Raw genomic sequence first — 12,441 nt, 5'->3', positions numbered from 1 at the left:
GAACTTTGACGCCGCTATGTGTATCAGGGGGGAAGCATTTTGTAGTGACACGGAAACTTGCGAAACAAACAGGTTATCCAACCAGCTGGATACATACATATGGCAGACATGGCAGATAAGGCACCGATGCAATCCGACGCTCCGTTTGCAACCAGGATAGACCGGACTACGGAAAGTCTGTCCCGGGCGCAGTTGTTCTCCATGAGGCAGGCGGAACTGGAGCTGTGGAAGAAGAGGACGGAGAAATTGCGGACGCGGAACGCACTGGTCGGAGTCGCCCTTGGAGCGCTAGTGCTGGGGATCTGTATCCTTTTTGCTAATGCTAATTGCTAACGTCAACGCAAAAAGTAACCTCACGGCTAACAAAATTTAGAGTAAAGTAAATCGTAAATTAGATCAGATATCTTTTTTCATTTTATGTTTTTAAATGATAGACTACTCATGAGTATACATGTTTGAAATACTGACAATTGGAATACATAAATAAAAAATCCTCAAATTGGTTTATTAAAATGTATTAATTGATTTAAGAAAAATCCATTATCAACTGAAATAATTGATTTATTAAAATAAAATGTACAGGAAGAAAAATATGCAGGATGTCCATGTCTCTGTGATGTAACCAATGAATATATGTAATCTGTGGTAACTGGCAATAATGACACAATTATTTTGTTTGAAAAAGTATTATTTATATTTAATTAGCTATTTACTTTTTATTATTACTAGTGAATGACTTAACACGAAATTTAATTATTTACCTAAAAATCCATTTCATTTTACTCTGCTGTTTAAATTTGTTTTAATAATTTTAGAAATATTTGATTATATATGATTATTGTGTTTGTATCATTTCTCTACCATAAAAGGGACACAATATTAGGAACAGTATGTAGTTCCATACAATCGTAAACATGGGGTTGCATTAATAGCTCATTAAAAGTGTCAATCAAAAATGAGCATTATCTATGTAAAGACACATTTGATACTGCCTGTTGCATTGGATCTAAATATAATTTCTAGTGTTATTGTTTTTAATTATGTTATTCCAAATTCTTAAAAAGAAACGTTTTTTGTTACTTCCCTTAACCGCTTGCTCGCACGTATAGACGGCTACACGTTTCACTCCATCAAACAGGAGTTCATCATGGACGAGATGGACGAGGAGGCAAAGAGTGCCCAGTTGCCAAAGACTGGCGCCAACTGAGTGGTCCAAAGTCCAGACCCTCCATCGACATCACGGCCAGCTTTCTTTGCTCATCTCAGACAGCACTGGACTCTTTTATCGTTGGTGGGGACTTCCCTGAAGAAACTAATTGTGATTTTTGCAGCCATTTTGTGCAAGATCTGGAGTGACCTGCCGTAGCAGACAATGCAAAACGACAGCACTTAAAACAACACAAAATGGTTGTAATAACTGTATTTATGTTGATGACGTGATAGAATAAACTAGATTTATTTTCGTTTTGCAAAAGAACACACTGGGTCATTGTTTTTAAATTGAGTATTTATTGAGCTGGGAAATCCACTAGAGTGAACATCCAATGTAGGAGAAATACAAAATAAGACTCTAAAGAGGAGGGAAAAGGCACAGATGGCAGCAGCATAATTGTACATTTATTCTACATTGCACATTGTTTATTTTGCAAATCATTGAATATATTTTTTTTTTTTTTTTTTTCAATGTCCAGTGTGAACATTTGCTAAGGCACATTGACAGCTTGGACATTCTCCCTTGTTTTATTATTTTAATAATGAACACAGTTTGACCGACAAGAAGTGTGTTAAATGAAAATGCTAAAGTGCATGAGGTGCTTGATCGATTTATCCTAAAACTAAAATGTTTATTTTTATTATTATTATTTTTCCTGTGAGACTAATTGTGTAAACAGTCTATAAATGCACTCTACCGTGTATATACAAACATGTACAATAAAGAAAAGCCAGTAGTAGTAGTAGTATAACATATTGGAAATTATTTGTTTTTGCATCATATACTGGCTTGATTACCTCCGCCAAGGAGCGAGAAGATTAAGAGCACATACGATTTTTTTCCTGTACACATTTTTCACATTTCCCTTCATTTATCATTGAATTGCAATCATTTTTTTTGCACAATAAGATTTCTTAATATATCGATATGGTTGTAGAAACATAATTTGACCTAGACAATTAGTGAAGAAAGGAATTAATTCGAACCGCCCACCCCCACCCCCACCCCCCAATTGAATTCATGACCAAATTCAGGCTTGGGATCACTAATAAAATATTTGTAGATAGTTTCATTGTCATATTTGTATGTACTTATAATGATTAATAATTACGACCTGAAGGTTCAACAATTAGTACACAAATCCAAAATGTGGTTGTGCACAAAATTAATTTTTCAACCAAAATGCAAATAAAACACGCTTGATTTCCACGCTTTGAACTTCGTTGACGCTCATCCAAAAATTGTAATTATTCGCCCCGTGGCGGAGGTCTGCATTTCAACTGCTTGTCTTCAGCCATCTCACAGTTTGTCATCTGTGTCTGTCGCAAGATGGCTGGCGTCAAAACAAAATGGAAAGGAAAACAAATATGCTGTGCTGTACAATGCAATTGGACGGTTGCGGCAGCGTGGAATCAACTTGTGCAGTTCTTGACTGAGCAGGTGTGACATTGTTATTCCCAGCAACTCCTTCACATTCCGTCGGATTTGTGGCAGCGCGTCATTTTTTTCACCCCAACCGTCTCTTGCTTCGGGACGCTATCAGATGAGGTAGTCCGGATGTTTAGCATTTGCTTGCTGAGAGTTCGTTACTAGGAATGAGACGCAAGTAAGCTTGTGAGACAGACAAACAGGAAGAGGACATGCACGGAAGGACGGACACGCAGACTCACCATTCTGCTGATGTCTGAGGCGAAGGTGACGCCTTTGCTGGGTTTGTCCTGAGAGCTGCTGCTGCTTCCTCCCAGAGAGTTTCTTCTGATGATACCTGGAATGGCAAAAGTATACATTTAAATGACTAAAATGTTGATCAACTCATTCAGTCCCAGCCATTTTCACTGAAGCAACCCCCTTCGCTCCCGACTGGTTTACTGGATTTTGCAAGGCCCACAGAATATTGTGTTCTATTGCTATAAAAACATGGAACCTACCAAAAGATAGATTAGAGTCTCTTAATTCATCAGGGGGGAAAAAGTACATTTGTATCTGTTTTCGTTTTGCAGCAATTTGCATTAGAATATAGCTAATTTCATCATTATTCACAAATCTGTTGAAAACACTGGCAAAAAGAGCCATGTTTTTTTGCAACATGGCCTTAGTTGATCTATTATACTCTGCTGCCACCTGCTGGCTGACTACCATTGCTTTAAGTGACCTCTTCAGGTCAGAAGCTGCATCAAAGCCTTCTTTATTCTCTAGCATGAAAAACAACACCAAAAAACGCATAAATACGTTTTTGGGAGTGACGGACAAAGTATTAAAAACATTTATACGTTTTTGGGTTTGAATGAGTCACCTTGGCTGGGAAGCATGTCCAAGCGCTGGAGGCTGTTCCGCCGCGACGGCGGGAAACCCCCCGCGCCTTTGGACAGGCGGCGCTGGCGGCTGGACAACATGGCGGCCGGTGAAAGAATGCCCGGTGGCGGGACCTTGCCCATTTTCTCATACAGATCCTCGATCTCCCGCTTCTGCGCCACTTGAAGTTCCTGAACCTCCGACAGATGTCTGCAACCACAGGAATGCACAAGATGGCTGACAAATAGCGACGGATATCTGGATAAATTTGCTGTATGGAATTTAAAGGTCAAGTTTGAGGTAAGTTGTTATTACACTGCCCCAACTTGGCCCCAATGCCAGCAGACTGTAACAACTGAAAAAACACATCCGTCACCAAAATTTGGTTACTCACTTCTCTCGGAGCTCCTGGAGCTCGTCCAGCATGTCCTCGTCGTCGTCGCTGTCCGAGTCGTCGCTGCTCATGTAGGAGGCGTTGTGGCTGTAGGTCATGGTCCACAGGTGGTGAAGCGCGTTGCCATACTGCGGGCTGCCGGCCGCGCCGTCCCACAGCCGGCCTTCCGCCTCGGGCGCCGTCACCGACAGCCCGCTGTCGGCGGACGTGCTCATCAGGCTGAGGCTGTGCGCCCGCCTCCGCCCGCGTCTCCTCGACCTCGGACGTTCCTCTGTCGCCTCCTCCTCTTCCTCCTCCCCGGTGGGGAGGGGGGCACCCGGGCATGTCTCGGGTTCTCCCTGCCCATCCTCGGTGCCGCCCACGCCCTCTTGCGGCAGCGAGGCGGCGACCGGCACGTCGGAGATGGGCGACACCTGGAAACGACCCACCGTCACTGGAGCGGCCAGACCTCCTGTCAGGGAAAAGGAAGTCGTCTTCATAATTGGCTTTTCTTTTGGTGTATTGCTTCTAACGCAGTCCGTGAGTAGGAACATGTGGGCGGGCTTTTGACGTGATTGTGCATCGCTAATCAGGAGTGATTAGTTTCTGATCTAATCAGTCAAGTGAGCACAAGGGACCAATCAATCATCCCCTGACGATGGATTGACTAGCTTATCATTGCTCCTCAGAGGGTGGCTCATGGAAAAAAATTATATATTTTAATTTATTCTAATGCTACCATCATTAGCCATCATTCGTTCAGGTATATGCTAATGATGTTAGCATCAGTTTGATCAAAATACATTTGTACAGTATCTAATCCGCTGATTCTCAAAGTGTGTACAGTTCACGTGTACTTTTTAGCACTATTTTCCTAAATTTTGCCACGGTTGTAATCTATATTGCTTTTAGCAACGTGCTAATGACGTTTGCATCTATATGCTAACTATTTTTACACAATGAAATACGTATTACTTTCAGCTGCTAGTGACATTAGCATCTGTTTGATCACATTAATTTATATGGTATGTAAATTAATTGCTTTAATCTACATGCTAATAACGTTAGCATCTGCTTGGTAAAACATATTTGTACAGTATATAACTGATATTGCTTTCAGCTACATGCTAGTAAAGTTAGTTTGATAGTAAAATCATTTGAACAGTAAGTAAAAGAAATTGCTTCCAGATACACGCTAATAAAATTTGCCTAATATGATCAAACTTATTTGAACAGTATGTAATTGATATTGCTATCAGCTACATGCTAGTAAATTTAGTTTAATAATAAATTAATTTGAACAGTAAGTTTAAAAAAAAATGCTTTCAAATACATGGCTAATAAAATTAGCATAACTTATTTGTACAATATGTACTGTAATTGATACTGCTTTCAGCTACATACTAGTAAAGTTAGTTTAATAATAAATTGATTTGAACTGTAATTAAAAGAAATTGCTTTCAAATACATGCTAATTATCATAACTTGATAAAACCTATTTGATCAGTATTGCTTTCAGCTACATGCTAATAAAATTAACATAACTTGATATAACTTATTTCTACAGTAAGTAATTGATATTGCTTTCAGCTACATGCTAGTTCAGTTAGTTTGATAAAAAAAAAAGAAAAAAGTATGTAAAATAATTTTTACATGCTAATAATGTTATCTTCACTTAGTGAAATTAATTTGTTTACACGGTATCATAATCGGTCATGTTTTCACGCTGCACGCTGGAAAAATTTGTGTATGCATGGTATTGTATTATGGAGTTCTGCGGCTTCATTACTGGTACTCTCTCGTTCTTAAGTGTTGCATTAAGACCGAAGCGTCTCAGTCTGTCCACGAGGCGTCCTTGTAGCAGTAAACCACGGTGAGGGTTTAGGTTGGCCGCATGCAAACAAGAGGGACTCTGTTTAGAGTCTAGAAACACAGACAGGTGTGGGAGGGGGGGGAGGCCTGCAAATGAGCTTGTCAGGGCGCCCATTGGTCGCCGCCGGTGGGCAGAGGCACCTACGCCCACACGGGACGGAACATTAGCTACCGTAACAGAGATTACGCAATGGCACCTGGGGCAATAGGCGAGGAGGAGGAAATACGTCAAAAGGCAAAAGCAGCGTGTATTTAGAGGGAAAACACGGTCAAAATGGCCACTGTGTGTGCATAAACAAGCACGTGTGCGTTTGTATTTAGCCTGCAAACAAACGTGTCATTTTACAACCAAACAACTACGATTTGAACCATTTTTTTTTACCTGAGGAGATCAATGGTGACACTTTGTGGGCCGTCAGGCTTCCGGCGTTCAGTTCGGACAGAGTGCTGATGGATGATAACTAGATGGGAGGGGAAAATATATATTAATGAGTTTCTCGTTGATGTTAAAATCATCACATCAATTTCCTCCAAACTTTTTGGAGGGGGTGTCATGGAAAAACACAATTCCAGGATTTATTATTGAGATCGTTTTACTTATTATAAAGATCTTTTACACCATAAATAGAACATAATAGAAAAATACCATCATTTGCTGAGTAACTATTTACTTTTATAACTCCTAAAAAAGTTTTTTTTTTTAAAGTAACTTTTTCAACTTCTACTTTTTAAAAGTATAATTTGCTACTTAGTCAAAGTAACTAATTGTAAAATTAGCTACTTAGAAAAAATAACTAATTACTTTCTAAGTAGCTAATTTTACAATTAGTTACTTTGACTAAGTAGTTAATTTTACTTTTAAAAAGTAATAAAGTAAGTAATTACTTTTATAACTTATAAATGTTACTCCGCAAATTAATGCCTTATAAATGATAAGTAATACTTATGTATGTTGATTTTTCTGATTAAAATCAAAACTCGAAATATGGAGATATTTGTTTTCTTGACAGTGATAATTTACAGTACAGGAAGTACAGTAAATGTATGGAATTGTAAAATGGGCTCTGAAATTGGGACGGTTTGACCTTGGTTGAGGTCTGAAAATCCCTAAGCTGAAGCGAGTTTTAGTGGTCGGTGTTAGTATGTGATATTGTGACTTACGGTGCTCTCCGGACTGTCCGTCGGCGACGGTGAGAGATCTGACAGCGAGGTCGAACTGGGCAAGGGTCCGAAATCTGAAAGCGAGGTCGAACTGGGCACTTGAGATGGGACCGGAACCTGGCCCAGGAAGGGTCCGAGGCCCTCCTGAAGGGGTACGAAGGAAGCGGGGGGCCCGGTCTGCTGCAGTGGAGTGTTCGGCGGGGTAGCGGGCGTGGTGTCCCGCCAACCTTGAGGGAACCCGTCCGAGGGCGGTGTGTTCCCCGAGCTCGGGTAGACGTTTGTGGGGTAAGGCACCTCCAGCGTGGGGGTCTGGTAGTGCGGCGGGTACGGGTACGCCGACTGAGGGTGGAAGCCCCCGTAGGAGGGCATCCCTTGCTGGGCGGGAGGGATGAACGACTGCGCCATGCTCATGGCCATGGAGATGACGTTCGCCAACGAGAAGAGGGGCTGGCTGTGCGGGGGCCACATGCCGGGATGCTGCTGGGTGGGCGCCACCCCGGGTGGGCTCTCGCTGTCCCTCAGGAGGTTCGGGGAGCCCGGCGGTACCGGGGAAGGGACAGACGGAAAGGTGGGGCTACTGGACACGCGGGTGAGTGGGGGATGGAGGCCGCCCGCCGCAGCTCCTGGTTTGGGTGAAAGCGGCCTGGCGGGGTACTGGAACGGGAAGTTGCCCATGTACGGCACGTGGTAGTGGGGCAGCAGGGAGGCGGTGTGGTGGTAAGCAAGAGGAGAGCCTGGAAGACAAACATGTGCAATCAATCCACACGGACAAGAGAAGACGCACAGTCTTTCCTCAGCCTTCGTGTGGGGTGAAAATTTTGCGTTCTTTCAACAATAACATTTTGTTCCGTGTGTAATTGCAACTCCGTCACCATCGTGTTTGCCGGGGAAGCGCAAATGTGTCCCATGTGCGCTTCTGGGACTCATTTTGGACTTGAAAGTATCGGTAAGTCCTCATTTGCACATCACGCCACTGGCGAGCACTGGAAATGTCACAGGGCTCTTTTTTGTTTAAATAACATTACGTAAACATAAACTAATTATGTTCTCTTTACATCTGCGTCCACTGAACTTACAATACATGACATGCATTTAGAAATAAACAAATAAATTACAATAAAATAATCCAAAAATCTAAACAATAAGAAAATAAATAAAATTAAATTTCAATGTGCAGTAATATATTTTAAACGTATGCACTATATTTAAAAAACATTCCGTATTTTAAATACAGTAAAAATAAATGAAAATATTTAAACTTGTATGTTTATATTTAATATTATATCAAACCAAATAACTATGAACGGAATATATTATACATTATAAATTCAATTAAATACCTTAAAGAGGTTGCTGCATGCCCCACAAGAAAAGTAAATGACTGAATGAATTTAATATATTATAAGTCAAAGATAACATTAATTGCCTCAAGGAGGGTCAACATAGGATTATTTTGGTGGCAAACAAGTACAAACTATTAAATCTCCGAGACGACAGTTTTTCCTCCTTTCCTTTTTGATACTTGGCAACCAGTTTAACACTTATCGGCGCCACCTAGAGGCAAATATTTACCTGGCGCGTTGTGGAATGACTGCGAGCGGACGAGCGGACGTGCGGGCAAAGTCAAATTTGGGGCAAAGATGTCGCCGTTGGTACGCGGAGGCGAGCCGCAATCTTCCGTGCATGGGTTCGCCACAGCAAAGTCTGAGGCGCGCACACACAAACATGCAAGTGTGAAACATGATGACATCATTGACTTGTCATACAGATAACATGAATAGCTGATTTACCGGGCAGGGAGGAGGAGAAGGGAGTTCGTGGAAGGCTCTGACCGTGCAGATCCGGCTGCAAAAAAAGACAGAGCACCTGGGAGTGAATTAACTACTTCTTAGTTACTGTATGCACTCCTACGCGTGCAGTAAATATGGATGTTATGTCACTGCAAAGTGGCTTCATGCACTGATGAGTAGATGTATGCACTCCCTACAGATACAGTAATTTTGGATGTGTCTTTACCGATTAGCCACTAACAGATGCATGCACTCCCTAATTGTACAGTATGTTTAGTATTGCTGTTTGTTCACGGGATAAGCCACTAGTAGCCGTATGCACTCCCTACAGATACAGTAATTTGGGATGTGCCTTTACCGATTAGCCACTAACAGATGCATGCCCTCCCTAATTGTACAGTATGTTTAGTATTGCTGTTTGTTCACGGGATAAGCCACTAGTAGCTGTATGCACTCCCTACAGGTGTAGTAAACAGATGTTTTTCATTCATGTGTATCTGCACGCACACCCTACAAGTACAACAATGGTGGATATCTCTCTACTGATTAGCTACAAGAATATGTACACGTAAGCACTCCCTTCAAGTCAAGAAAGAATCTTTACCAATTAGCATCTACACACTACAAGACACACAAATTCTGCCCGGCAACAAGTCTGCTAGATAGCTAGCTTTTTAAGTTTCTTCACTGAGTAGCAGCTATATACTGTATATCACAGACAAGTTTTTTATTTTTTCTAAATGTTGAATTACACAGGAACTCTGTAGTCTGTGTCTATTTCCATCCTGAGTCTGGTGAGTTTGTCCAACTCCCTTTTTTATCTTCCCAAAAGTCTCAGAATAGAAACTGACCTCAGATGCAAATCTACCACCTCACCCTCGCTCGCACATGCAAACACGGGACACGCGAGCTTCCCATGCTATGACATCATGACTGGCTTTGAGGAAACAATACACAATTACGATGGTGCAGGCGGCCATTGAGGAATAAACTCTCGCTGACCTGGGAGGATGACAGCGGATTGGCTGCGCTGTGGAAGGCCGGCTGCGGGGGGCGCTGCCCGCTAGGGTGCACCGGCTGCTCTTTGGCCATGAGCGCTTCTGCCCGCTTGATGATGTCGCCCATTCGGTAGATGAAGCCCTCCTTCTCCGACGGCAGGATGAACTCATTGTGCACCTGCAGCAAAAAAAATAAAAAAATACAAATTCTTATGAATGCACTCCATAGTAGCTGTATGTATGCACTTCCGACAAGTACAGGGAACATTGTTCATTTATTAGTAACTGTATGCACTTATAAGTACACTAAATATGGATGTTTTTTCGCTCATTAGTGGATGTATGCACTCCCTACAAGTACAATAAATATGGAACTTTCTTGAATTGCAAAGCACTTTTATTGATCAACCCTGTTTTTAAATATGTGGTTAAAAATACACTGACCTTTCGCCACTGAATAGTCACTAACAGGTGGATGCACTCCCTACAAGTACAGTAAATGTGGATGTTTCTTCACTAATGGCTGAATGCGTTCCTTACAATACACTATGGGTTTTTTTCTAATAGATTATCCACTAGTATTTGTATGCACTCTCTATTAGTGCAGTGAATGTGGATGTTTGTTTTGTTGCTGATTAGTTGTATGCACTCCCTCCACTTTGCTGATTAGTAGCTGTATGAAATAAACAACTACATTATGAGAAGTAGTTGTGTGCTCTTCCTCTGGTAAAATAAACATGTTTTAACTGGTTAACCACTAGTAGGTGTATGCACTCCATACAAGTACAGCAAATATGAGTATTTTTTTTCACTGATTAGAAGCTGTATGCAGTCCCTACAAGTACATGGGAGTTCTGCGTAAAAGGCTAAACGTTAACACTAAGCAATAAAACTTTGCAGCGTTGTAAATTTGTTTTACTTCTAATAAAAATGCCAAGCATGTTATGCGTTTTGGCAGTTGTCCATGTTCATCCTCATCCACTTCCCAGTACAAATGTTTTGGTACCATCTTAGTTGCACTAATGTTTACATGTATCGCCAAAGTCCAGCTTCTTCCTGTAAAAGTACTTAATTTGTATTTATAGAGCATACAAAACGGATCATTAAGTGCAGAGCGTAAGTAAATGTACTGTGACCGTGAAGTGGACAGGACGTTCTATTTGTGTGTCCAGTCATCAATTGTCCTCCTCCTCCTCGCTCATTACTCCTTCCCGGCAAAAACATCTCCCGGTTAGTAACGGCAGTGTGCTGCACATTCGCGCAGTTGTTGCAGACGTGGTGACCGAGTAGCTTTCAGCGCGCCTTAATTCCGCGCCAACCCGCCGTGCCAAGATACCATCGACAGCCGCTCATTTTGTGGGTAACAAATCAATCAGTCGCATAACCATAAGAGCCAAGATAGAAAGAATAAAAATAAGAAGGGATTATTATCCTGTGGTGTATTAAGTGTGATTTTCTTGAGTTTAAGATAACATTTTTTTTCTTTTTTTTTTAGGCCGATATCGATTTTTGGCAAAATGAGGAAAGAAAGTCTTTGAATTCTTGAAATATCAACTTATATAAATATAACTTGGAAGGACAATGACAAAATAAAACAATAAGAAAGTGAAATAAGAATAGAATAAACTAAAATAATAGCAACTGAAAAAACAGTAAGAACAAACACTGGCTGTTCCTGTGCGTTTTGGTCTCTTGAGGGCAGTGTGATGCCTTGCATCCCTGGCGTACACAAGTAATTGAAAATTACTGGACTGGACTCATATTTCACACATTGGGAAGAATTTGTGCCTTTGCGTAGCGTTATCTCACCTGTGGGTATGTGTTCCCACAGCAAAACACTTCCAAAGTCGATGCTAACGTCCTGTTAGCATTTGAATGGGATCCTTCCTTTGCTTTTAGCATTAGCGCTAGGCTAGCGATGTTTTAAAAACGAAGCATGTTTTTGTTTTTAAATATACAGTGGATGTATTTCTTATCGTCGTGTGTTTATAGTTTTACAGTTACCTCCAACTGGGGTGTCATTAAACAGCTAAAAGGACGCTTAGGGACAACAGAATAACATACGCTACACACTTGCTCGTTGCTAATCCTACGCAAGCAAAATGGTGCATTCAGGGTACTTGTCGCAGCGTCGGAAACTTCTTTTTTCTTCGATGATAACGTTTTAAGGGGAAAATAATGAATTGACCGATTATTTTGGCTGAAGGCCAATAATCGGCAGCCAATTAATAGGTCGGGTCCTAGTGTGTACCTCACTTCGAATTAACGGAAGTTTGTCTGTCACCCACCATGACGGCAGCGATGTCATCCGGGTTGTCTCCGTCCAGGTCGAACTTGAACGTCACCATCTTGTCGTTGTGCGTCTGCAGCTGACACTCCACCACCCGGTCCACCTTGTCGGACAGCTGCAGGGGAGTTCAGGGGGACCACATGCAATTAGCGGTGAGGCTAAAGTGCTAAGAGGACGCGCGCAGTGCGATGTCATCGTACCCCGGTGATGCGCAGCCTGGAGCGTACCCGCCTCCTGAAAAGCTTGGCGGCGGTCCGCCTGGCGACCGTTTTCTCGCCCTTCTCCGATACGCCCTCGGAACCGTCGCTCAGGCCGGAAGTCACGTCCGAGGAGTAGCTGAAATGGAGAAGAAACACAACGGGGACTACTCATTTAGTAAATTAGACATTCGGATTTGTTCTGCTTTCTGTCCCAAGATCCTACAAAATTGTCTTTGGTAGCATGTGGAGGTT

At 41.9% G+C, this 12,441-nt stretch overlaps 2 protein-coding genes across 3 annotated transcripts in view; one reads left to right on the top strand and one right to left on the bottom strand.

The window, feature by feature from the left end:
- The first annotated feature begins 21 nt into the window (after positions 1-21).
- Positions 22-1,964, top strand: coa3a (cytochrome C oxidase assembly factor 3a). Its single transcript, XM_086064156.1, has 2 exons — positions 22-304; positions 1,110-1,964. The coding sequence occupies exons 1-2, from the start codon at positions 100-102 to the stop codon at positions 1,205-1,207; spliced, it is 303 nt and encodes a 100-aa protein (XP_085920282.1). The 5' UTR covers positions 22-99; the 3' UTR covers positions 1,208-1,964.
- Positions 1,490-12,441, bottom strand: part of wnk4a (WNK lysine deficient protein kinase 4a) — a 34,650-nt gene continuing 23,698 nt past the window's right edge. The window contains exons 11-21 of one of the 2 annotated variants that reach the window (XM_086064150.1): positions 12,190-12,325; positions 11,988-12,104; positions 9,704-9,877; positions 8,702-8,756; positions 8,484-8,615; positions 6,912-7,645; positions 6,133-6,211; positions 3,900-4,350; positions 3,507-3,715; positions 2,884-2,978; positions 1,490-2,802 (exon numbers count right to left, since the gene is read on the bottom strand). In XM_086064150.1, the coding sequence (XP_085920276.1) occupies positions 2,800-2,802; positions 2,884-2,978; positions 3,507-3,715; positions 3,900-4,350; positions 6,133-6,211; positions 6,912-7,645; positions 8,484-8,615; positions 8,702-8,756; positions 9,704-9,877; positions 11,988-12,104; positions 12,190-12,325 (2,185 nt within the window). In that variant the 3' untranslated portion in view covers positions 1,490-2,799. The remainder of the gene's footprint in view (positions 2,803-2,883; positions 2,979-3,506; positions 3,716-3,899; positions 4,351-6,132; positions 6,212-6,911; positions 7,646-8,483; positions 8,616-8,701; positions 8,757-9,703; positions 9,878-11,987; positions 12,105-12,189; positions 12,326-12,441) is intronic. The other variant, XM_086064151.1, reaches the window with a different exon arrangement.

Source organism: Leptonotus elevatus, chromosome 20 (assembly GCF_054856555.1).
Source record: "Leptonotus elevatus isolate MCC_2025b chromosome 20, RoL_Lele_1.0, whole genome shotgun sequence".
In the NCBI taxonomy this organism is placed as follows: Eukaryota; Metazoa; Chordata; class Actinopteri; order Syngnathiformes; family Syngnathidae; genus Leptonotus; species Leptonotus elevatus.
Note: the sequence above shows the minus strand (reverse complement) of the source record. Positions and strands in the feature narration are given on the sequence as shown.